The following is a 26,927-nucleotide window of genomic DNA, read 5'->3' as shown; positions in this document are numbered from 1 at the left end:
CGCGCAGAAAGCAATTTTAAAATTTTGATGTAAAAAATTTTTAATTGTGCTCGATTTGAATTTTTTGTTACTTTTAATTCTTGATTCCGATTTTGAATTGATGAAATAAATATGAATTTTGATAGGAACGGAATATATAATTACAGCCGTAAAGTCTTTTGTCAATTGTTTGCGAAATTGTGCGTACATTAAGCTTTGGATTCGATTGCTATTTCTAAAAGTCTACATGCAATCTTACTGGCACATTCGCCGTTTTTCATTACCGCTAATATTTCTCGCGCGCGATTTTCTATCAAGCGCTCATCGTTCAATCGCTGTCGCGAAAGCGAAGGCGATCTGGCATCGATCGACGCAATTACTCGCGGATCGAATTCGATAGCTTTCTGGTTGAAAGGTTAGAAGTAGCAGAAATTGTCGGCAGATCGACACCCGATCCAACACCGGTGATTAATTGACAATCGCGATAATTAATGATACGCGGTATACCGCGATCTCGTGCCACGACACGCTGATGCGTTCCATTAAATCGCGTTTTGCGGAAGAAAATATCGAGTGAGTTATGAGCAGATTTGCTCGTATTTATTCATTTTTTAGAGATGAACGCAGCAACTGTCATAACATTCGATACTGTTTTTAAACATTTTTGTTTCATATGACGCGCAAAATTTTAAGGATTTTAATTGTTCATTTTTATATATTTAATACTTGAAGTAGCACATTTAATATTTCTAAACAATATTGAGAGTTTTATAATTAAAAATGAATAGATTTTAGTTCTAAAATTCAAACGCTATTTAAATGCTTGTAATTTAAATTACAATGTGGTTAGAATTTAAAATCAGGTATTCTGAGAATTTGTAATGATCTAAGAATACTTTAGAGTCTAATTAAGATAATATAGTTTTTCTTATGTGAATTTAAAACTTAGCTGTAATTACATATTATGAAATGAACTTGAGATTCTAGATGTTTCATTAGATTTCATTGAGATGTTCACATACTCAGAGTATAATTTTACGATATGCGAGTCATATAATAACGGCAAAAAGATGCCGTATTCTAACTCCAAACTATTCTAGAAACTATTCTAGAAACAATTTTTGAAAAATGTAATAAATTAAAAAAAATTGTAATATATATTTACTAAATCGTACGGTTTTACAGTTAAACATAAATTATATAGAGAATGTCGGTTGCTGTTGGACTTCATCTGACTATTCCATAATTAATTAAACTGTTTTTGTATACGAGAAGTGCCAATACGAAATTGATAAAATTATAATTTCATTCCGCTGAGGAAACACGACATAATTCTCATCGATGTAATTAATGCGCCACGACGTAATCCTCATTGATGAGCCGCGAGCTAATTTATTGAATTCACTTCTCGATCGATGACCTCTTATTTCCAATTTTGCACATTCTTAAATTATAATGTAAAATCCGTGAAAATCATATTATTTGAATTGCGAGTTTAATAAAATCAAAGTCCGTAAAAAAAGATCAAGAATCGAAAACGAATTTAGTAAAGTTTAGAATACTGCAAGTGTACACCATTTTTAACTTGTTACATGTATTCTTTGAATCTGAGGTATATTATACCGTACCTTAATATTGCTACGTATATATTTTAATGTAAGATTCTATAAATTTTTCTTAAATCATTGTCAATGAATGTTTTTTATTAATAATTTATAGAAAATTAATTATGTTTAACTTATTATGAAAGATAATTTAATCGTTAACATTAACAAACAATGATAAAGTAAAAGAGATAAGTTTAAGTTCTCAAATTTATTTGTTAGATTTTATTTTCTTTTTTTTTAATTTTTTAGAAAAACATATAAGCTTTTGCAAAATTGGTAAGAATGTGCTCTGTGTATCAAATGAAAACGGGTTGTAATGAGATATTAAATTAATAAGAATTGATCGAGAAGTAAATCGCGTGATAATCTATATCTGTGGATAATCTATTTGTAATCATATTTCATCACCGTAGCTACGAAAATCGCGAGGATCCGATTAATTCGAAAATTTAGTTAATAATTGATTATCCAATATAAACGTGATCGATAAGGTATGTCCGATCATCGCGATCGCGTTTTCGAGATCCCGAGTTAACGCGTAAATTTTTCGAGAATCCCGCGTTGCCGAGCGTTATCTAGAATAGGAAAAAACGATAAATCGACGAGACACGGAAGGAAGAAAACGACGATATATGTTTTAGATGGATAATTCTGCGTACGTACCGAATCACCTACCGCCGCCGTCTTTGGTCGTATTCTCGCAGGCCGGAGGGCTGCCTGAGGCCTTGAGAATGCAAAGACCATTCAATCCACAAGTTAGTGTCCCATTGTCCTTACCCTTACGTCTATAAGCTTCTGCATCAGCTTGCATTTACGCCATTACGCTGCATTTCGCTCACCTGCAACGCGCTGAAACGCATTTTGACCCTCAGATAAAAATTTCTTCTGTTCTTCTTATGTTCTAAAATTTTCATTCTTTTATTAAGAAGAAAGTGAGTGTGTACGTATAAACTTAATCGCTCGAGGTATTACCTTCGATCGAATTCGATGTATTGCGAATTGCGCTCGGTAAACGTTGCGTAATTACATGATAATATTCGCGTAATTTTTTCAATCACATTTTTTAATCACAGAGTTTGACGAAAGAGCAAGATTTATTAGAGAAGTTGGAGGATTAAATCACTTTCACGCTTGCATTACGTGCAACGAAACTGCGCCGTGGTAATTCGAGCTTATCGTATTTGACGGTAACGCACGTCACTATTGGCAGAAAAGCAACTTGAAATATGTACAAAATAAACAAAACACACAAAAAAAATAAATAATTGCTGGCATTGGTTTCGATGAACGCGTCGGATTGCTCGAGTTACTTCCATCTCGCTTTGCATATCTGTGCCGCTTTATACACGCGAGTACTAATTAGTGCACGCAATGAATAGAAATTTGATTGTGTGGTGTGTGTGTGTGTGTGTGTGTGTGTGTGTGTGTGTTAGTGTATATGAATGTGAATGCTTGAATAACAGTTAGTACTAAGTCAATGATGCACAACTTTCCTCCGTAAAACAAATAATCTTGCTTTAGGCACACATTGTTCATTTATCGCTATAAAGGAGTAAATGTTTAATTAAGAAAATATAAGCTTAAATATAAAAATTGAATAGTAGCTTGTCAAATAGTTGTTTTTGTCGAAAATAGATATTTACAATTTGGAGCCTAAAGAGAAACATCCGTGTAGATTGTGCATCATTGACATGTAACATGGTAAGCACTTAAAAGAAGAGAAGTAAAACTATTAGCGGTGAGATGCAGTGAATATTTTTATACGATCAACAATCTATGAGTATTTTTTTTATGGAGCAGTCACGAATTGTTTGATACGTTTTAAAAGAAAATAATGGTTATTAAGTTTGTAGTAATATTGCAATCAAAGTATTATTTTTTGGTGAAGTATGACATGGACTTTCATAATTTTCTTATGGCCGTTTCCAAATTTTATGTAATACAATGAAAACGCCCGCGTATCGATAACGAATTATCGAAAATGCCATTATTAAACTTCCGATAATAACAAGACTCTTTTAAATACAATTTTATATCGCATACATTTCTATCTCATAACTGTGATTGCCACAAATATTTAACGAACGGGCGTCGCGGTTAATTATAAGCGTATTCCACAGCGTTTTTAAATGCTTGAATATTTTTCATACGTGCGGGACATCAATCGAGTCCGGATAAAACGCGTGCAGATGCGGAACGGTAGATACAGATAGCAGTGGAATGAGGGAGACAGCGAGAGAATGGGTTGCATCAAAATTCAGCATCGTTAAAAAATGAGATAATTTCGGGGCGAACCTAATTGTGATGGCGCGGTGACAAAATACACTCGCGTTTTACCGCCCGCGGAAGCGAGCGGAAAAAAAAATAAAAGATTATTGCAAATATGCAAGCGACGCGCGTCGCGCGACACTGATCGCGAAAAAAAGGACCGGGGCCGCAATTAAAATAATAATGAATACCTAATAAATCACTGATTGGACCGCGGGCGCAAATATGCCGGGCCGGCGAACGCGAACCTCATTTCCCCGTATAAAAGAATAATAAACTAATCGCGGCGTACTAATACCCGCGCGTGTAACTCATCGCCCGTGTCATTATCGGCCGAATGAAATGTTTATTCGCAAACCAGCTGTCCGTTTTCGCCGATGAAGTCATTTCGTACCTCCGTATCCGACCCTTAGTCGCGCGGAATGTCGTGTAACACTTTGCGCTTTTGTAATTATAATTCGTGATGAGTCTAATAATACTGAGCTATGTTAACCTTTCGTGGTCACCCGGAATCCACTGGATTCAAAAAAAGTTTGAGGCTATATGTGACAATTATATAATAATTATACAATAATTTTATATTTTCTTTTTCTTTAAAATGACCTTCTTTATTTATCAAAATAAATTTCTTTACATTTCTTGGAATGTGAACTCTTGCATTGTTTTCTCCTGAAAGTGTTATATCTGTATAGCCATCACTTTTTATTAAAAGAAAAAAAAAATTAAAAAGTTATATTCTTTTTTAGTAAAAAGACTTATTTTTAACAACTTTTACTCTCGCGATTTTTTAAAATGTGTTACAATTAAAATCTTTACAAAGCTGTTATATTTCTATGTTCTACAATGTTTAAAGTATGTTCAGTAATTTTCTTTTTTTATTGAACTTAAATGCGTTGATATTATTTTGTCTCTGGTGTGACTATCACGGAACTTTCAAGAGATATGGCCGCGAAGGGTTAAGGAAAAGTCGAATCTACTGTTGGAAATTTTATTAAATGAAAAGAACCGCTGCACAATTTCGGAATATCCAAGATAATAAAAGTAATACGAACAATCTTGTTTTCAAAAAATGCAAATCTTTTAGACTGTTACGAAGAGTAAGCCGCACAAATATAACAACATTTTCCTTTGATTTAACGAAATTTTAAAAGAACTTCCTGAATATTTTTGAAATATGATGTCACGTCATGAAGTACTCGTGCGTAATTACGCGTTGAAACACTCACATGTTACTCGCGTCATTACGTTTTTCGACAAGTCGCGGCATAGGAAATACAATGCACCGTTATTACTTTGGCGTTACGTTTAATACGATCCGATAATTCTGGCATTATAAATGTTACAAAATCCAACGCGTAGATGCTTCAGCCGAGCATTCAGTATGCGGCTTAATAGACTCGTCAATCACGGCGAATTGAATGATACAACCGGTACACCGGGTGGAAAGGGGCCGCGGGGGAGAAGAGCTTCAGGTTTTGACGGATTATTATAACACAGTGGTTTCGCGTTATTAACAGTATACCACCACGCTGCTTTGATATTATATGCCATTCAGACTCTGAAAGCACGGAAATACCCACATGCTGCAAATGAGCTATCGAATTACACGATTCAAACATTTTTTTGCTCGTTGCGTATACGCGGAATAAAGTTATCCTCTCAAGTTTGATAATACGAGGGCAGTTTCTCGAAACGGGAGTAAACGTCAGGATCACTTTCGTGAATGCCACTAAAATTTATAGGAAAATAGAGATTGAAGGCATACGGTGTACGGAGTTTGTAAAATCGATTATATAATATTAAAATTGTGTAATGAAGTAAAATACAAAAAAAATTTATATTAGATTGGAACCTCAACTTCGTGACGTCCCAATGTTTGAATACATATTAGTATTGGAAATATTTAAAATGTAGAATACTTGAATTCTCAAATTTCAAAAATATTTTGTTTTTTTTTTATAATAATTTGTGTGCAGCCCTTATAAATAGTATTAATTTATTTGAATAAATTTCTCTCTTCCCCCCTCTCTTTCACCTTTTCTTTCTTATATTATTTTCAATATTTATTTTCTTAATTAACTAATTAATTGTTAAATAACGATTATTAAAAATTAACTAATTAAAAGCTGTTTGAATGGAATATATATTTTTAATTCACTAATCCCTATGTTTTCACGATGGTGCGTTTTATAATGCTGATTTAAAAACAACGTAAAGCTGTATACATATACTCAAATATGCATTTATGAAGATCCAAGAGGCAGAATAATTAGACTAACATTTTGTTTACCAATCTTTTTTCCTCTCGTTCGTTTCAGGTGACCGATTCGAAAGACCTGCAGGTGCCCTTTAGCACGGCGGCATCGCTGGGCTACGGGCTGCATCACATGCTGCATCTGCCGCCGCAATTCCTGCACCCGCTCGATCATAGACTGCCCTTCGGCGGCTTCCGGCCCTTGGTGCCGTCCGCGTTCGCGCCCCCCAGCAAGTGCCTCAAGGTCGAAACCGGGAACGGCGCGGTGCCGGGGAACGGCGGCCTACCCAGCCTCGGCTCGCTTTCGAGCATGTCGAACATGTTCTCGCCACGTCCCTACCGGGTGCTGGCGGGGGTGCGGTGGTGTCTGTATCCGGTGCGGCGGCCGCCGCGGCCGCCGCTGCTGCCGCAGCCGGCCAGGAAGTCGGCGGGCCGCAAAGTCCGGCCGGTTCCGCGAGCCGCTCGCCCACTGGTACCGGTGGTACCGGTTCCGTGCCGAATCGTGGTGCGACTCCCGATGAGGAGGACCGCGACGCCAACGCCACACCAGGATCCGAGAATACCGAGCGGTCCACTCCGGAAGAGGGACGACCGTATAGACGTGAGTCCAATAATATGCATGTTTCTTGCTTTCTTTTCTGACCGGACAATGACGATCAATACGATATCGGTGTCGTATTGATCTTGCTGGAATTTAATTCATGTTTGAATTTTTCGTTAACGTTCGATTGTTCTTATACAATTTCTGACTGTTATCATATATACTCAACATTTCATCATTTGTATTGATCGTTTTTGTTTGTGCGATTTTAATATGTAGATATATTATATCAAATTTTTAACAATGGTTGTTCGCCAAGCTTCGTTAATACATTAATGACACATCGCTCCGAAAAGAGCATTAAATGTTATTAAAACCTTCACGTCAGCTCGTAAGATACTCTCGTTGACGTAATTTCGAAGGCACGCGGATTTTCTCTGTTCATGATAAACATTCTCCTTGTTAAATAAACTCAGCTGCGTATCCGAAATTTTCAAAACATACCACGGGTATGTATCTTAAGAGATAAGAAAGGAGCATATGTTGTATTGTTTGAGAACGCGATCTTTCTCGAGTCGCGGGCGGTCGGGGGTGGACAAACCGTATATTTTTTCGCGTTGACCCCAACGCATGGGCGGGTTAAAGCCGGTTACACCCGAAGCAGAATCATCTAGATTTGTATGCTTAATCTACCTAAGTCGTTTATTTGAGCCCCCGGCTACGTAACAGCTGTGCCACGGACAGCCCTGAAGAGACGCGTTTACGTGGAGGGCTCACACACACTCTCTCTCTTTCTCTTTCTCTCTACCGCATATTTGTTTATTTTCCGCCGTTGTCTTAATTACCGAAAGATAGAGCCATCCATTTTTCTCCGGTCGCGACGCCGCCGCCCGCTTTTTCCGTACCCTTCAACGTACGCCTTCCTTCGGGTTCGTGCTGCCGAGATAAATTGTCATTTTAAATAATATAATACGATATTATAATGCTCTCTGAAGATTTCAAGCCAGATTTGACTTACAGTTTGCACAGATATAAAACATTGTTGAAAGAAGATAAAGATAATAAAATATTCCACACTTTTGTTTAAAATATTTGAGTTTATTATTTTGTCTTTCTGACAACGAGTGAAATAATTTACGCGGTTTATAATAATAACAAGCATCAGATATATGAAGAGTCTGCTCTAAGAGAAAAGTATTTCGTAACTATAACGTGATAAAAGAATTATGGTTAGGAACTCCATTTTTATAGTTATCAGTGCTATAACGTTAGTAATAATAATCTTATGTTTGTAATTTTATCAATTATAAAAAATCTTACTACAAATTATGATAAATTTAAATATTAATATATAGTAAAATATCAAGATATGGATGGTAAATTCAGACAAAATAAATGTTTTTATTTAACAAATGCAATCCCAATTGTAAATATAACCATTTTTTTACATTTGCTACTACTATTTGTTAATAATAACTAATAGTTATAATTTCCATGGCTAAAACAACTGGCTAAATACAGTTGGCATCGAAAATGACTATAAATTACAGTTAAATTATGGTAACTGTATGCAAACATTTTGTTCTCTCAACGTGGAACAGTTCTTTCAATGATAATTTTTATAAACAAACTGTTGATGACGTTAACAAATGTTCAATTGTTCTTTTTATTAATAATATAAGATAGAAATAATCTCTCCCATTAAAAAAAACCGGATCGTACGCCGAATCTAGCAACCTCGTGAGAAATCGTACGTTTCTTCGTGCAAATTAACAGTCGACGAAAAAGCGCACGATGGTTAGTTCGCTCGCTTTTCGTTGGCTAATTTTCGTTTGATTGCGAAAGAGAAAAGGGGTTGGAGTCACACGAAAAGTCTCCCCCTTCTGTTCTTTCTCTCTTTCTTTTTTTTCTTTTTTATTCCCACGTAGTTCGGTGCAGAGATAACGACGCCCTTTGACCGCGTCGTGCTCAGTACCACTCGAGTGCGACGTTAGCGCTAATTAGTTGATACTGACTTTGTGGCGATGCATGGCGTGTGGCGTTCCGTAACAGGACAATCATTATGGAAAATTACTCGCATGATCGAGAGCGAAGAGCCAGTTTTAATTACAGAAGACACTGTATGGTTTTTTTTTTAATTACAGCCTCTTTTACGTTAATTATTTGAATAAGTTCTGAATTTAAATGAGACCTTTTTTATTTTGAAATCCTTTCTGTTGAACTTTATTGCTAATCGCGATCCGTGATGTGTCGGGGATATATTATTAATATATCGTTTGATATCTCAAACGTCGACGCTATTATGCGAATTGGCCGCATACATACCTATTTTATACTCCATGTATAGTGTGGTATTTTCATTATACACTCGCGCCCTTTTTGAGCTGCTCCGTGAAGGGTGCATATAGAGACGCGGTTGACATACGCTCACGCTCGTGCTTCATCGCTATTTATGGCAAATAATCATACGCGACTGTATCGTGCAATTTACATTGCGTTTGTTTGACTCTAATGGCGCGGCAAAAATATCAAGTTAATATTGACTCGCGTCTGTAATGCATGTGTTTTGGCCGCATCCACTAGTTGCTATAATCGACTATCGTCGTCATTTCAATAATCGTTATCGTTCCTAAATTTATTATTGATGGAAAAAATCACGTTTCTGCAAAACAAAATTAACATCTACCGTTTTTTTTTTTTTTTGTTATAAATTTACGATGATTATTATAGACACGTAATTCTAATCTTTAAATATTTTCGAAATACGACGGTTTTTATTACTCGCACCTGAGTATGGTTCCAATAAAATATTCATTATATCTTTATATTATTATAAAGTACGAGATAATGTAATTCTTCAGTCGTTATCTCTAACAACAAGATCGGCGATAAGTTTTAATGATTAGGAGTCGAAATAAAATCGCCAGCAGATCGTTCTGTAATCAGTTCGCCGGTGCGGAGAATATCAGCGAGCAAGTAATATGCGCGCATTGTATCGCTCGTGCTCGCACATCACTCCCGCGAACGCATGTAGGTACAGCCGTTGCATCGGCAGGGGGGGAGGGATATGCGGTGTTTGGTTCGCAGCCGGGGATTGGAGTGTACAATCGTACCGTTTGGCAGCCTGTTTGAATGTTTTGCGACGAGTTTATTCGAGTTATCAATTTCCTGGCAAATATCTGCATTTCCGCGCACCCATGTGTTCTCTTCCTCTGTCGTTCTTCCCCTGCCCATTCCCCGTCCACTATATCGCGCCTGCAGTAGTATTGCATAATTGCAATTCTGCGAAGGTGCAAGCTGAACTTTATCTGCTGACGAAAAATGGTGGAGGAAAGAAGTAAGCTATATACTTTTATTTAAGAACAGTCTCTATTAAGATCCTCTTTTCCCCTTTTCTCTCTCTATAGCCGCGAGAATGACATAAATAGCAATAAATTTGACGAAATTACGGATAGTAAAAGTGTTACATAATGAAAGAAAATATTACATAATGAAGAAATTGACTGATATTTATACCTAATTATAATCACAGCAACTTTGAACTATCGTGTACTCGCAAAATATCATGCGAGTATTTTTTAATTTTTTTTTTTTGCATTTTTTTACATTTGAATTTCATGTGTTTTTATATTATCTGTTTTATTGCCGTTTTTAATTACATTTCGGAATTTGCAATCCTTATATGGCACCAACAGAATTGTACCCATGAAATGGATATGCGACATAAAGAGTTACGAAACGTTTTAAAGTCGAAACGATATAGAGGGTCATCAAAAATCATTGATAATTTCGAAAAAATATCAGGGCTTGTTTTCAACATACGTGGTCGTTTTAACACGGGCACTTTTCCACGTAAAAGCGCATCGTAGAGGCGCGGCACACGACGGGCCGTAGGGCTGTGCGTGTATTAGCGCGTTATCCATACGTGTTTTTTTTTTCTTTTTTTTTTTACGCACGCATAAATACGCGGCGATATAACATAGGGACGCCACGCCGCTCGTCTCGACGGTCATGAAATGGCAAACATAAACCGGAAGCGTCGTGATTTTTAGCCCGAATGTATGACGTCGTTTTTTCAGTTTTGCGTATTTATGTTAGCGCAATTTTCTGCGAATATCACACCGAGAATCGTTTCTACGTACGTTGTTTAAAATGTACAGAGAAAATGCAAACTGGAAATTCTTAAATAAAATGAAGCGAAATTGCTTGCACGTAACTTATCATTTCATTTTTAGATTTTGATGAGAAGTTTTAGATAATTTTTATTTTCACTTAATACAACAGATTTAATGTTGTAGATTGTTTAGCTTTTTTGAAATTATTTTATAATTGAAACAAAAAAGGTTTATTTTTAGATATATATATATATAAATCTTTTTTGTTTAATAGTTAAATATGATTATTTAATGGATTATATATATAATCTATTGCTAGATTTTTGTTCTAAATAATTGTATAAAAATTTACATAAATAGTAATTAAATAAATATTTAATCTATATATTTTAATAAATAATCCTATTTTAGTAAATAAAGCTACGTCAGAAATAGAAAAGTCAATATAATTGACTTCATTGAATGATTGATAAATAAAACTATGAAGTAACAAAATTACTAGAGATGTCTTTCCACTCTTGTAGTGTTATGAATAATAAAGTAGAAAATCTCTTTAAGCAATAATTTATATGCATAAAAAAATGCATTGCTACCAATGAAGTGAGTTGAAAAAATTGTCGACGTGTTAAAAGAGTAAAAATGCAACGCATATTATTGTGGCATCGCATATTATGTAAATTATTGCTTCTTGAGGAAAGCAGTTAGTATCGCGACCGTTAGTACGCGACCGACTGTGTCGTACGTCACCGGTAAAAGCCCATATAAACGTCAGTTACGTCAATCATTCTTTAATGGGAATGAATTTTCGTTGACCGCCGCTAAATCACTATTGGCCAATAACGTTTACCGTTAACAAAACACCGCGTATGTCGGTACTGAATTGATGTACCACTTCGCCAATGAGATGTAGTATAAATACTCGCAGACGTGATGCTGCAACTATGTTAAGCAATCGAGCGAACGGGGTAAAATCGAATTTGCATGTAACGCGCGTAATTGCTATAGCAGTAAATCGATTGGAAATTAATGTCTCTTCGGTTTGTCTATTGGATATTCTAAATACTAACGAATTTTATTAAAACAACGCACTGTGTGCACATAAACGGAAAACAATTTTCGTAAACGCGAAATTAAATATTTTCACGGACAAAGCTAATACATTGCTTGTCCTACACTTAGAAAAAAAAAATCGTATCAGTAACTATATATTTGTGAACAAGCAGCATTTTAACTATGTATTACAAAGTTGTAATAAAAACAATAATAAATTACACGAAAGAAAATACAATAATATTAATCATTTGTAGTAAAATTGTTGGATAAATTATAATAAAATAGCAAATGTAGGTGGCGGAAAAATTGAACTGAGATTCGAAACTCGGAATCCTTTTTGTTCTCATTCCTAATAGCTCTTATAGGGCCTTACAGCACTACTCCGTTACTATCATAGGTATTCCGGTTGCATATTTAATTGACTTAAACTAGAAGTATGTAATTATAATTTAGTCATAATTTATTATTTGTAATAAAGTATATAACTAATTATAGTTGAGGTGCTATTTCACTATAAATGATTAGCACGAATATTGATACTGTGATAAGTTTGCAACAACTATAGAATAGTTTATTAAACATGTACATTAATTCTACATATAAAACTTATATAATTATTTAGTATTTTTTTCTAAGCACATTTATTTCATATTATTATTTATATAAATAATGTAAAAGCTTTCTGTTTTTTTCTTTTTAATTATTATGAATAATAACTTAACATGTTAAGACAGTTTATTGCTTTTTCATAAAATAATTACAATTTTCGAGAATGTGCCTTCCTCACAAATGATTCAGAAATGCTGCTCAAATACGTTCGCCGGTAGTAGCGCGTAGAAGTTTCCCTCATTTGTATTCTTAGGGCGAGCCGCGAGCCAGCACCCACGATTTACTATCACGTCGTACGAATTATTTAGTAATCAAATTTCACCCGCTTACCGAGGCTTCGACGGCGGCACGGAAGGGTGGTCGCGTCGGTGGCTGCTTTTACGATGATTTCTCTATTTTACGGTGGCTGCGTGAGAAGACCATTAGGCAACTGTCGAGATTCAGTGTAAACGTGCCGCGAAAACCACTTAAGCCGCGAATTCATGCTTTTTTCTCGGAAAATTATCGTTGAAAAGTGCGGCGAGACTGATAGAAGAATATCAGTCGACGACCTTTTGGAAAAAAATTACATTACAAAATGTATTATATATGTATAATATGAATATTTTTGGTTTAAAGATATAAAAATATGAAATATTTAGGAAAGAATTAAGAGAAATGAGTATTATCTTAATTTTAAATTTTAAGATTTCTTAGTTCTTTGTTTTGAATTTTTTTTTAGAAATCTTTGCGTTTCTAGATATATCACGTAACACTCTCGTGAGGTCTCAATAATTTTATTTCAATTTACCCGATTTTTCGGAGATACATCGTTATGTACATCGTCTCGGCTTTTAAAAGAGATGAGTGGAATTTGCTCGCCGATAATATGCGTTTCGTTATTTTCGTTATTTAAAAAAAAATTTCATAGCTGATATCGCGACCCAGATAACCACGGCACCCGGCCGTGGTTGAACCAACAATTCGTTACTGCGGATTATCCAGCTGTCCGCGCCGAGAAAAGGCGAGTAACGCGAAACTCATTATGATGCAGGAATAACGAGCCGCAGTATAGATTACCGGATTACAAACGAACTGGAATTATTGAATTACAAATGATTCCTCCGATTCCTCCTCCCATGCCATGCCCGATATTTTGTTTCTTCGTTATTATTTTGTAAGATACGACTTTCCGCATTGGCATGCATTTAATTTCCACTCATATACGGAACTATTGATGGAAATTTGATTTCAAGATGGAACCCATTTCACTTGTTATTACTTCTCTCATGGCGACTGTGCTACAGTCGCCTTCAGAATTTTATATGAATTTATTTATTAACGATAATTGGGAGCGTACCTCGATCATCATGTACAAAGATTATCGTTACGTGAAAGAGTAACATTAATTTGGATCAATGTATTTAGAATCAATCCCTTTGGAATGTTGAATGAAAATTTTCGATTAATAATTGAGTCATTCATTTTTTATTATATTTTAAAAAAATAAAATTACGAAATTCTGTTCCGTCATTTGCACAACTCAAATTCCAGGCATAGAGCATAAATTACGAACGACGCGGACGGACGCACCGTACGTACTGTTGACTCTCCACTACTCTCCAGTGCGACCGGCGCGGGCGGGCCGGCCCTTTGCCGTCTCCCTCGAATCGGCAGATCGAAGCGCGCAAAAACGGACCAACTGCCCGTCTGTGACCCATATTACTTGGAAAATTTTTAATTGCATTTTTTTTCATCGACAAAGAGGGCCAACGCGGTGTGCCTTACGGGTCGCGTCGCGCATCCATCGCGTTCGTTTGTATTCGACGGGAGCGGTTCGCGAACGAATGGCGACATTGCGAACGGACGCGCCACCTCGACGCGACCAATTACCAATCACTCTCGCGGAACAATAAAGCAAAACCGTGGAAAAAAATTCCCGTCAAAAGTATCGCGTTTCATATGCACCTAGCGCGTCCCCGTGGAGCCCGCGGTGGCGTATAACCGTCGCGCAAAAATAAAATTAAAAGCTGAATGTTGCGGGAAAAAACGCGCTGTCGCGCGTCGGTCTCCTTTGTTTACGAAAGAAAAATTCAACGCTCGATTTTGTTCCTCGAATGATTTGGAATTTTTATATTAATCGTATGTCGTGTCTCTCGAAATTGGATGCAAGCATTTGCAGTCTTGGAACATGCCGGACCGGGCACGTCTCTAATATTTTCACTCTGCGAAAGCGATAACGAAATTCTTCGGCGGATACCGTGCCTGAAAAGTGACGGTCGAGGTCTCATTTAAAAGTTTTATTTTCTCGGCTTTATAATTTTCGTTTTATTGCCCGAAAACCACTTTCCGTTGCGTCACACGTACTATCAATTTAATGGCGCGATAATGTCTAGTGGAGTTAATTCACGGATGTGGATCCAGTGGAACAGCCCCCGCGCAATATTAGATAACACCACTCTACATATGTATATGGCCATCGATCCAACTTCAAAGTCGGTTACTTTAAAATGCTATAAATACTTCCATTTACCGCTCTCATCGGTAATATAAGCGTATTTATTAATACGCGGATATAACTCGCCTCTCGCGAGAATATGATTAAAACTGACAGGACGTAGAATGGGTACAAAACATTTTTTAAATTAAGATAACGAGGACGTGAGAGCGCGAGCGAACGCAAAGCAGCCGTCATCGATCTTGCGGGGGGGAGAGGGTATTTAGCTCGGGGACACCCAAGCGGGAAGGGACGAGTTCCGCAAGAAGCGAGGGAGGATGAAGCGCAGAGGAAGGAGGACACTATTCATCCGAGAATGGTGCAACTGCAACTGCGGCGACGTGGAGTTCGCCGCGCCTCTACGTGCGCACAGTCCCTGTAGAAAGATGGAAGAAGCTGATTGTGAGGGATGGAGGGAAGGGATAGGGGCAATAGAGATGGCACAGTACTGGCGGTGTCGTAGCAGGGAGTAAAATAACTGAGATACTGGCTATATCCTCCTTCTCCTCCTCCTCCTCCTCCTCTTCCTCTTCCTTCTCGTCCTCCTTCTCCTCACGACTGCAACTAGCTAGGCGGAGCTCGCGGACCGAGCTCTATATAACAGCTGCATTGCATTGGGCATCTAGAGACCCCTCCGCTTGCATTCTTGCGCAATAGAAACGATCTCCGCGTCTTTCGCCCTCTTCGTTTCGCTTCTTTCTTTTTTTTTATCCTTCTGTCTACCCCGTGCATGTGCAACCCAACCCTGTGACTTATACGCGACTTATACGTAGTGTCCGCAAAAAGATATACAGTACGGTAGTAGGACTTTACTCTTAAAGCAGTTTACGGACTTCATTTTTCTTTAGTGGATACTTGGCTCCAAGTGTGACTGGTTGTCATGAATATTCTTCTCTGAATATTCTTAATTATGCGATGTTCTTTTTATTATTTGTATCCAGCAATCATTGACTATAAAATATCTTGAGTAGTATCACGTAAAGTAACAGTAAAAGGTCGTATAATTTTATCATAATGGCCATGTAACCGATATGAGCGGTATGTAAAATAAATTACGAAATATGAAATAATTTGCTCTATAGGAAATATTTAATTTTTGTATTTTCAATTTTAAAAGATAGAACAAGTGTCTTGGCTTTGAAGTCACCCCGTTCTTTTGTTAAAGATTAATTTTTAATTTCTACTGTTATTTTTTCATGCCTCTCATATCTTCTCCTTAACCAAAATTTTTAGCATCAAAATACTCGAACTTTTAATTAAAAAGAAATTTGCATTGATTTTAAATGAAATTTCTTGTCCCTATCGATGTGTTTTAATAAGAAACGAATTTGGATCATTAATGGACCTTACTAGGAGAGGACCGATCTTCCATCGAGACTCACTTTTTATAATCAACTGCAATCTTCGTACATTGCCGGTAATAAAATCACGGATCTGCTTCCGTCTCAGAGATTTGTACAGATATGTGTCCCTGTGTATGCATACTCTTCTGACCGTCGGGTCGACGACCGTCCTCTTTCGATTTCCACCATCCCCACGTGGAACCGCGATCGTTTCACCTTTTCCTCTCAGCTACCCAGTCGATGTTGTATCTTCCTCTCTTTATCCTCTCCAAGAGGAACGAGGATACTTGTGAGAGAGGGGGAGAGGGTTACTGATTTTCTCGTGCGCGCGCGCACGTATGTGTGTGTGTGTGTGTGTGTGTCTGCGTGGTTGGTAATTCTCTCTTTCGTCTTCCGTCTTCTATCCCGTCGTTTCCGCGCTCGTTTAACGATCTGGCTCGCGCTGCTAGAAATAGAAGCTCCGCCTCCTAGACCAGGAGCCGAAGCCTGAATGAGAGAGAAAGATAGGAAGAGAGAGAGAGGTATGAAGAAGAGAGAAAGAGAGGTATCCTCCTCCGCAACGTGGGAGGACGAGACTCCTTGCGAAGCCCTGGGCGTGGTGAGGGAGGAGCTTCCTATACTGTATACGAACTCGTTTATATCCAACAACGAGAGCTTCTACGCTCGGATACAGCCAACGTCGGCGTCGACGTCGCCGGAACCGTCGAGGATCACGACGCAGTTTGCGTTCGCTAAAACCGTTCGTCGTTGTGGTTAATCCCCGACCAACAGAATATTTTCCCACTATTTTCAGATTTATGCAAGATAATTTCTCGGGGAGGGGTGATCTCATAGATGCTAGTTAACATCATATTATAAAATTCAATGTCAATTTAATTCAGTGATATTACTTTTTACATTCAGTTTAACTGCTGTGAAGCGAAAAGTAACGACGCACAATTCGGAGAGTTAGAAAATATAACTGAGAGTCAGGCGAGAAGCATTATATACCAAAACGCGATCTTATCTCCCAATTACTGTTTTTGTACAAAATAATCTTTTAACTATGAATTTATTTCAAATTTTTATCGACTATTAACGCCCCATCATTATTATCCACCGTATAATACGCTTTTTTAATGTAGTAGGAAATACGGAGGATAATTATTAGTATTGTTGTTTACAATATATTATCGCAATTGGAAATTTGTTTTACGTTAATGAGAGCATATCTTACGACATACCTACACATCGATATCTTTGCGAGTATATATTTTAGATATTAATGTACTCAAGTAAACGTACAATAGGTTTATCTATATTGTAAGTGAATTCTGTACATCAGTTACATTCGCGCAGAACAATGGAACGTACAAGCTCGAAATAATTTTAATCAAAGACGATAATTTCAATTTATGATTCACGGCGGATTCGACTGGGCTTTAACATAATTTAATGAAATTCGGTGCTAATGCAACATATTTGGCATACGTATTCCGTCGGATGGAGTAGAGTTTCCCTGTAATTTTAATTAAAAGTATTGATTTAAATTCTACGTACTGCTACATGGCTCTCTCTCTCCACATATTAATTCGATTCATTTAACGTGCGTCGTCAATTTTATTCCCATCGAGCAGTCTGTAATTGTAATGCAGTCACGAGATATCTTTTACAAACTCCGATCGCGGACTTGTAAAGTCGCGCGACACTTCTCGTTACACATTTAGGCTTACTAATTTTTTTCCCATGCTTTTCACCACGAGATAGTGCAGTAAGAGTGCTAGTATATGCAGGGAAGATAAAATTTGCGTAGAATCTACCAATCTCGTGTAACCCGATGAACACGAGACTTCGTAATGAATGTAACGAAGAGAGTTAATTTTGATTCGTAGTGGATCTGACCAAATTTCGAGCTTAATGAAATCTGGTAATGGTATATGTATATGTGATTAATGTACGATTTAACTGAAATTTCATTTTACTTTGTATCAGTCGTGACATATCTTTTCGTGAAAAAAAAAGAAGAGATGTCTCTGATAAAAGCAATACATTTTTTTTTATCAATGTTCTAGAAGAAAGTTCAATTAGAACCGAGTCAAGTCCAGTCTTTTGTAAATATTGCCATAACTATTGATTAACAAAAGAAAATACTTAACAAACTCTCCAGATACTTTTTGCCTTTCTTTATCATTGAAAGAAACGCATTACAGTTTTGTTGGGCCGAGAAAATGATTTTCAAACCCGTATCTAAGCTAAACTTTAAAATGGTCGAGCAAAACCGTTCCTTCCGCGCATACTCTTATCCGGCTGTTTGATTTCATCGCATAACATCGCACGTCCTACATGATCGACGCATCCGTTTACGTGACGATCGCGCGAGCAAGGAAGGTGGGCGTCCCACGAAGGAGGGTTAAACTGTGCAGTTTGCCAATTTGCCGCAGGCGTCATCGCCCCGGTAGATGCGTAGATGCGCGCCATGCCGCGCCAGGACGCACCGCGTTTAGCGGGCCGGGAGATGAAGTGCGCGAACGAACGAGATTCGGCGAGAGGCTGATGTGCGGTTGAGGAGATTAATATGCGCGCGAGGCTCGCGCGCGCCACCCCCGTATCCTCATCCTTCACCCTCGTTTCACCCGTGTCCGCGGCTCTTGCGCCACCGTCGTTTTGCTCTTCTCTCCCTGCTCGCTCGTCGACCACCCCTCTGCTCGCTCGCTCTCCGTCTCTCTCTTTCTCTCGTCGACCACCCCCGTCGCAGTCCCATTTGCGAGTGGCGGCGATATATACACACGTATAAATCCAGCGGCGCGCACACGTGTACCTACGTATACCGCGGCCGGTGGTCCCCATTTAGTAATTTCTGTCACGAGCCGAACGTTCCGTTCGGAACGTCAACTCACGTGTAACTGCGGAGCGAATGGCTGCTCACGTATGCGTCGAGCTTAGCCGGCAACCGCGAGAAGAGGATGGCCTCTGCGAGAAAATTCGAGCGCATCGCGACGCTGATGGCCTCGAGCCGCCCTCGGGTCCGCCACGTTCGTGCAAATAGTCTGCGCGTGGAATATCGAAACTGTCATCTTACTCGTATAATATATAAGTACGTACAGGTGACACATTCAATTCGATGATATTTTTATATCGAAATAATAAAACGCTCTTTATATCAATGTCAATGTCGACACGTACTTTTCCTCTTTTAATGCGAAAGAAAATTCAGTTAAATTCTACAATCGTGTGAGACAAAGTCCACCTGTCATCAAGTTAATAATATTGATTGTAAAAGATAACAATATTGGGTGTAGCGCTAGCTGAATTGCAAAGGAGGGAAGAGAAAACGAAGATATAATGGATGTTATATTTTATAACTATTAGAAATTTATTCTCCGATTTGGAATTATTAGCATACGTTTTAATCAGATTTGTTAGTTTTCATCAGCTTATAAACGCTAATCGTATTTTGTAACGTTTATTAAATAACGAAAGTAAAAATGTGCGAACATTCTTAAATAATTTGTATTTATACAAAGATTTTTACGTAGTCAAATATTACGCAATTGAGTTGAGAATTTTATTCTTGAAAGAAACTCTGATATTAAAAAATAAATTTAACTTTAACATAATATAGATATCTTAAAAATAAACCCAAGATTATATATAAATATTTTGGAAATTCGAGAAAGGTCAAAAATGATGTTTTAGTTTTGCACCAATTGTATTCTATAAGACGGAAAGAACAGTTTTGCTAAAGTCTAAAACTTTAGAGATACAGATCTGAAAATAATTTTGTTGAATCATTCAAATGTATATGTAGATTGCTCGAGTTAATTGCTAAAGTGTCAAAACTTTTTACAGCATTGCTCATCATGCTTTGATGTCCACTATAATTATTTTAATGATCCAACAAAATTACTTTTAGATCTACATATATTTAATTAAATTTTTGGATATTTTAGCAAAATCATTGTTTCTGTGTACAAGGAAAGAACAATTTTGTTAAAGTATCTAAAAATTTAGCTAGATAACACAGAAAATAATGTTAGGCTGTCAAAATCACGTAAAATGCTTGTGCTGCCAAAAGTTTCGACTTTCTATTAACTTGAGCGTCCTACATAATTATTTTGATGGTCTAACAAAATTATTTTTAGATCTGTGTCTAACTAAATTTTTAAGTATTTTAGCAAAACCGTTTTCTGGAACATAAACCGTTTTAGAACACAAAGAAAGAGCATATGGAGCTGTTTATTTGCACGTTTAAAAAATCATTCAGTATTTCGCACTTAAGTTTTTTTCTTTCGATCTATTACTCGAATTTATTGTGTCATAAACTTAACGATTGGTGGACGCCAAAAAATCACGCACGCGCCCGAACCAGTTTTTTTTTGTTTTTTTTTACTTCGGAGAATATATAGGGAGAGCGAATTGCGGGATCGCGTTCTTTCGCGGGCATTCCGGAGGCATTCCGCGTGCATTCCGCGGAAGGATTGAGAGGGCGAACGACAACAGTAGGACCGGTCGGTCATTCGGCAGGGTGCAAAGAGCGGCAGAAATCACGCGTGCGGTTTTGCGGGCTGCGTTCCTAACCGCCGAACGCCGAAGTTCGGATTGAACTGTCACCATCAGCCCGTACGCCGCGACCGCGTGACGTATATTCGTTCGTAATAACTGCGGTCGACCAGTCGAGACACTCGGTAAACGTTGTTTTACGATCCGTCCCGTCTTTTCTTTCTTGTGCCTCTTCATGTAACACGTTTCAATGCTTACCAATTCGCTTCGGCGAGTCTCTTACTGAGAACGTGGTCGGAGACGCTTCAAAGTGAACACATCAAATACGTCGACCAAGTGACTTTAATCACTGTGGCTTTGCATTCGTAATATGAAGTAATAACATTGTAGTTCGTTCATGAAAAAGGCAAACTACATCTGTCGCTTTTATTACGGAATAAGCCGCTTTTGCTTTATTCGTTTTCATAAACGTTATATCGTTATTTTTAGGAGCCTGGCTATATTTATTCGAGACATGAAAAGGAATCAATTTTTTTTGCTTCCTTCTTACTCAGTTTCGAATGATAAGCACTGTTATCGACAATATAACGCTACAAAAAGTTTCCGGAAAGTTACAGGAGATTGCCGTCTCTAATAGGATTACAAAGAAAGAAAGAGAGAGAGAGAGATGTGCTAACTTGTACATGTATAAAGTAACAACTTGTAAATATTATAATTTTAATTTTAATTTATAAATTTCATTTTATTAGACTAAGGTGTAATCGAAATTATTTATGTGCACGGTCGTCGAGCTGATACAAAATTGGGATACCGGTATTATTGATAATTGATACACTGTCGACACTTTTTTTATTGATTTTCATGAATTTCTAAAGCGAAATAGGAATTTATCTCGATTCTAGTTGCGCGAAGAGAAAAATGCGTTTTTAATGGACAAGCTAATGAGAATTATAAAAATGATTAGTAATCGATATGCAGTAAAACGATCCGGCGAATCCGATCGCAGTAACACATGGAGGGCTTGATTTATGCTCGATCACCCTCACCAGCAAGTGCTCACGTACGCGCTCACGCACACAAGCGCAGATACGGCAAAGAGAAAGCGAGAGGGAGGACAAAACATTTCTTCGTCGTATTATATTGTCGAAGGCGTGGGCGTCGCCGGCCTATCGGCGGTTTTCGGGGGGGTTGGAGGCTATTTGTCCACCGCTGCGTTGTTACCTTTTTATTTGCCCGCCCGTTATATATGGCAGCACATACGTATGGATACGCGTCCATATATCCGGACTGGGCTATAAAAATACCAACGAGAGCCGATACGTCGGGTATTATTAGAAGCTCAAAACAAGATTGCCCGGACGACTCCGACTTTCGTGGCCCTCCACCTTCGTTTCTGCACCCTTCGTCGGTCAGCCCCTCGCATTGCTACCGCTCTCGCCCCTTTCTCGTGAAACGATCTCCGTGCGGACAGTCGCGAAAGCCCTCTCAACCCAGAACGTATCGTCGCAGTAATCGTCTCGAATCCCTTTTGCGTAAAAACATTGACGAGTTTTGTCTCCGCGATATAACACGTCACGGTTCTCAATCTAAATCTTGTCATTTTTAGTCTCCCTTTATGTTCTGCTCAAGTTTTTACGAGTTTTGTTTTCACAGCTCGTGAAAAATAAAATACAAGATGGAATGTTTACTTAGTTTACTATAATTATGGTTTCTTAGAGTAATCACAGATAATATTTTTTTCTATCACTCATTAATTACATGTAATTAAATTTTTAATAACAAACTCAGTAGAACTCATTGCGTGTGTATTAAGTGACGAATTTTGATAAACTTAGAAAACGTTGGAACATAAAAATCGAAGAGAATAATACGAGTTCTGAATTTAAGCTTAATTTAAACTCAAATCTTTATATTTGAGTAATTATTTTACGTGAACTGCGCGTGTTATTTCACGACTGTATCGTCGCATCAGACGGATTTTTACATGAGCAAAAATTATCCGAGACTTAACTCGGCGTTGAAAAGGTACAGGGAGGAAGAGGGACGTCCTGTCCGCCGATCGTTCACAAAAGAATATGAGAAAAGGAAGAAGCGGCTTACGCGCGCAAGAGGCTAGGAACTTAAGCCTACCAAAGTAAGACGTTCCACCTTTAGCCCTTTACTCATGGCGCCTTCGTGGATATTTACAACGTCGTCGCCCGGGTCCACGTCGAGCGGAAGCCGAGGAGTGAGAAATGGTCGCGCCGACAATTAACTGAAATCACAGCGGGCTAAGGCGGTTTGTCACTGTCTGCGCCCTCGAACTACCGTGCCCTGCTGTTGCCGTTAGTACCACTAATGTCCTCGGTCAATATCGAGAAACACACGGCCTCACTGCTATATTTTTTCACTTTTCATAATTTCTTTAATAAGATAAATGCCCAAATAATCGGACATATAACGACGAAGAGCCTAGCTTGCTATATTTTCGTAACGATTCGTATAAAGTGCTCTGATTACACAACCAACTGAAATATGAAATTTATTTACAACATTATTAACACACGAAAGTATATAAATTTTAAACTATTCCGAAAATCATAAAAACTTGTAAAGTAAATGAATGAACCAGTAAACTGATTCAATCAGTATCCAGACAATCTAAAATGCTTGTTTTTAATGTTTGTGAAATGTAAAAGATATATCTTAACAAATACATAGTTTCTTAAACAAAAAATCAAGGAGACAAAATATAAACTCTAACTTAGTTGTGTAACAAATTAATTTTTTTAATGTTAATTTTTATAATTTTAAAATAACTTACGTTATAAATATATCAAATATTTCGAGATATAATTAAATTTTTATATTTTAAAGAAAACATATTTAAGATTAATAATAATAAGTGAAAACGTTTAAGATCAATAATAATGAATGTGTCGAGATATAGGGGCATGTTTGATTTCTCTCTCTCTCTCTCTCTCTCTCTCTCTCTCTGCTCTGCTCTATCTTTCTGTCTCTTTCTCTCATTGGAACATTTAGCTTAATGCGCGTTTTGCTCCACGTTTTGCAAGAAATATTGTAGCGCAATTGTGTGGCCTAGCGCGCCACGATTAACAAGAGAACATATTACATAATAAAATTACAAAATTTTTTGCCGAGAACAATGCAGCGAGGATAATAAAAGTGATAAAAGAGAGGAAAACGTTATCTTTCGTACCCTTTGGGCGCGAGTGGCGTTCTCTTTGACATAAGCGTAGCTGTAGGAACGCGATTAAGTAATTAAGGGATTTTTAATCTTGTCCCAGTCTCACCCTCGTTTTGGCACCGGTCACGAGTCGGCGAAAGAATAAATAAACTCGAAGCCGTAGCCGTTCACAGGAATTAAATCACTGATGAAGAGCCTGTGCCTGCGTTCTTTTTTTTTTTTCGCCCCTCTCGGGGTTCACCTAAATCGATAAATTACTCGTGACGTGAACCCTGTGGGCCTCGAATCTTGTTCTCACCTATCCGCCGTGTCTCCTTTTAAATTCTCACTTGATGATTGTCCAGAAAATCCCACATTTTCTCTCTGTACAATTTATTTGTTTGATGGCGCATTTTGGTTAAATGCAAACGTTAAACTTGTCTTGAAGAATTTTCTTGAAATTCTAAAATAAAATTGTACAACATATGTGAAATACGAAAACAATGTCTCTTCAGTTTATTTAGCAAGTTTTAATACACCGAAATATGTATTTACAATATAGAGGTTACGGCAAAAGAATAAATATAGATAAATCGCAAGGCTATAGTCCATCCCAGCAAAATATACTGGCAGTACATTTCTCTTACAGATAAATGTAGATTCAATTTTTTCTTTAATCGTGGATCAGCTAGACATTACTAATGATTTTAAACAAAGTCAAGCCCGCAAGCACTTGTCGGTTAAATGCGAGGGTGACTTCGGCAAAGAAGAGCGAGCAGAGTGGAGTCACGGCAAAAGGAAAGTGGGGAGAATCGTGAAGAAGCGTGTTTGGTTACAAGCAGCGAGACATTTATCCTCGCCCCTTTAGCATTGCTCTGCTCTCAATCGCCCACGTATACGCATCGAGCCGTGTACGTTGCCGTAGCGTATATGTAGCCATAAAACGATTCAACGATCTATCTTTCGCTTTATCTCTACTTTTTATTACAACTTTGATAAAATGCATAATAATTCTAATAATTTGTATGCTCTTCGTTTCAACAAAATTATATTAAGTTTTTCTTTAAGCGTGTTTGTGATAAACACAGAGGATTTCAAAGTCCCTCCTCTTGCTCTTTAACATTCTCGTATTATAAGAAGTGGTAATCAGAAAATACCAGCACAGATAATTTATAATGCTGTCCACGACGTATTTTGTTATTAATTAACGAACTAAACACCGTCGGTTTTATTAGGGCACTGCTTATTTAACTTTTTGATAGTTGGATAATAAACCGTACTAGTTGGATTGGCCGCGTGCAAGTTAACCAGTTTTTAACGAGAAGGCGGAATGGAACGGAAAAGGTCGATACCTCGTGTGTCTTCGTTGGTCACTGCTCCGAAATCGCTCTCGATTTCGTCGTTTTCTAGCATTTGACAATTATTCGGTAATTTATCAAAGCGTCGACGCACAATGGCCCGATACGAAAGCAATCGGGAACGGCTCTACCTTTGTGAGCCTCGCACGCAACACACGGTGTCTGCGAAATACTCATCCGCGTTGCTTAAATTTTTTATCTCGAGAAATACCGAGTAACATTCAACGTTCTTAATTTTGACAATAAGAATATGTTAATATTATTTTTAATATTATATTTAACAGTCTCTTGTAATTTTTATTTTACAATATTTATTTATAATTATATTATGATTATAATACATGTATGTCGAAATTTATATTGCAAATTTTTTCTCTTTTATCAATATAAATTGAATGATAATAATAAATACGTTTCATCATATCTACGTTCTCGTAAAAGTAAAATAAAATCTCATACAGCTGGCTTAAAAAAACAATACATTTTAGGAGAATAAAAACACAAAATATGTAAAGAATTTTTATAAATGTATATATTTTTATTTTGTCTGAATCTGAACATGGAATTTAAATCGAACTCATTTGTAAATTTAAGAATTAATTCGAATCGATATACATACCCTCTTTTCCGCATATCAGGAACACAAGCCGCATTAGTCTCTTGCAGCTTCTACCAGCATGAAGAGGCGAACAGCTGCTATACTTTGTTCAATGATTCGGAAATCGTGATTTGCGCTAATCGTTTGTACCAGCTTTTAATTATAATTAAATACGTTAGCACTGGGACTTTGAATGACGAGCTCGGTGGTGAGGTTGTCTCCAATTAGCGGCATACGTCGGTAATATAAAGCACTAACGTCGCAGATCGACACCGTATTCCATCGTTGATTATCAGCGCCCGGTGGCAGGCTTCGATCGGCGATCTCCGCGCGCTTAATGCTCCCGGCGGCCACTTAGTAGCCGGCAGTCCGGTTACTTTGTGGCAGTCGAATCAGCGGCTACAAAATCGGCGACTAACGATCTCGTCGCTCGGTTTAGCGAATAAACTATCGCGGAAACGGCCGGCGGGCACAGCGGCGGCGGCCGTTAAAAACCGGCGGAGTTGATAATTCGATTTAAATATAAGCGCGCGGGCAGCCGGCGGTTTTTAATTTTTCCCGCCGGTTCTGCGGACTGCGCAGGATGATTTTTTTTTATGACCGCCGTCGCAGCGGAACTGCGATTTTATTTAATTCACTCGTTTGGGATCCGGACTCTATACCGAGTCATTAGTGCGTGAGTTAACGTCAGAGTTTACTGTTTGGCACAACGCAGCAACACGCACCGTCGTTTGGCCCGTTCCGCATTTTTATACGCCGCGCTTAACTTTGCCTATATAATTCGCATGAATGCGTTTGATGTAGCTCGACAAAGTGCGGCCATTTTCCCTCTGAGAAATCGAGTAGAAATTTTACTTCTACTTTTGACCTCAATTAGATCTTTTACGTTTATTTTGATATATTTAACACTCGAATGAGCTTCTTTTGAACCTATTAAGTAGGGTTTTTATGAAGAATTTTTAGTGATTTTTAAATGTTTTTTCGAAAATCTTTTTTTAACCTTAAAGTGGAAAATTTTCTGATAATTAGAATTTTGAAGCACAAGGTAGGAGCTTAAAAGATCTAATCGAGGTCAAAAGTA

At 37.7% G+C, this 26,927-nt stretch overlaps 1 protein-coding gene across 1 annotated transcript in view; it reads left to right on the top strand.

The window, feature by feature from the left end:
* The first annotated feature begins 4,697 nt into the window (after positions 1 to 4,697).
* Positions 4,698 to 26,927, top strand: part of LOC105200461 (E3 ubiquitin-protein ligase RNF220) — a 197,511-nt gene continuing 175,281 nt past the window's right edge. Inside the window, exons 1-2 of the mRNA XM_026138879.2 lie at positions 4,698 to 4,706; positions 6,286 to 6,709. Of these exons, the coding sequence (XP_025994664.2) occupies positions 4,698 to 4,706; positions 6,286 to 6,709 (433 nt within the window). The remainder of the gene's footprint in view (positions 4,707 to 6,285; positions 6,710 to 26,927) is intronic.

The sequence above is a fragment of the Solenopsis invicta genome, chromosome 10 (genome assembly GCF_016802725.1).
Source record: "Solenopsis invicta isolate M01_SB chromosome 10, UNIL_Sinv_3.0, whole genome shotgun sequence".
NCBI classification, from domain to species: Eukaryota; Metazoa; Arthropoda; class Insecta; order Hymenoptera; family Formicidae; genus Solenopsis; species Solenopsis invicta.
Note: the sequence above shows the minus strand (reverse complement) of the source record. Positions and strands in the feature narration are given on the sequence as shown.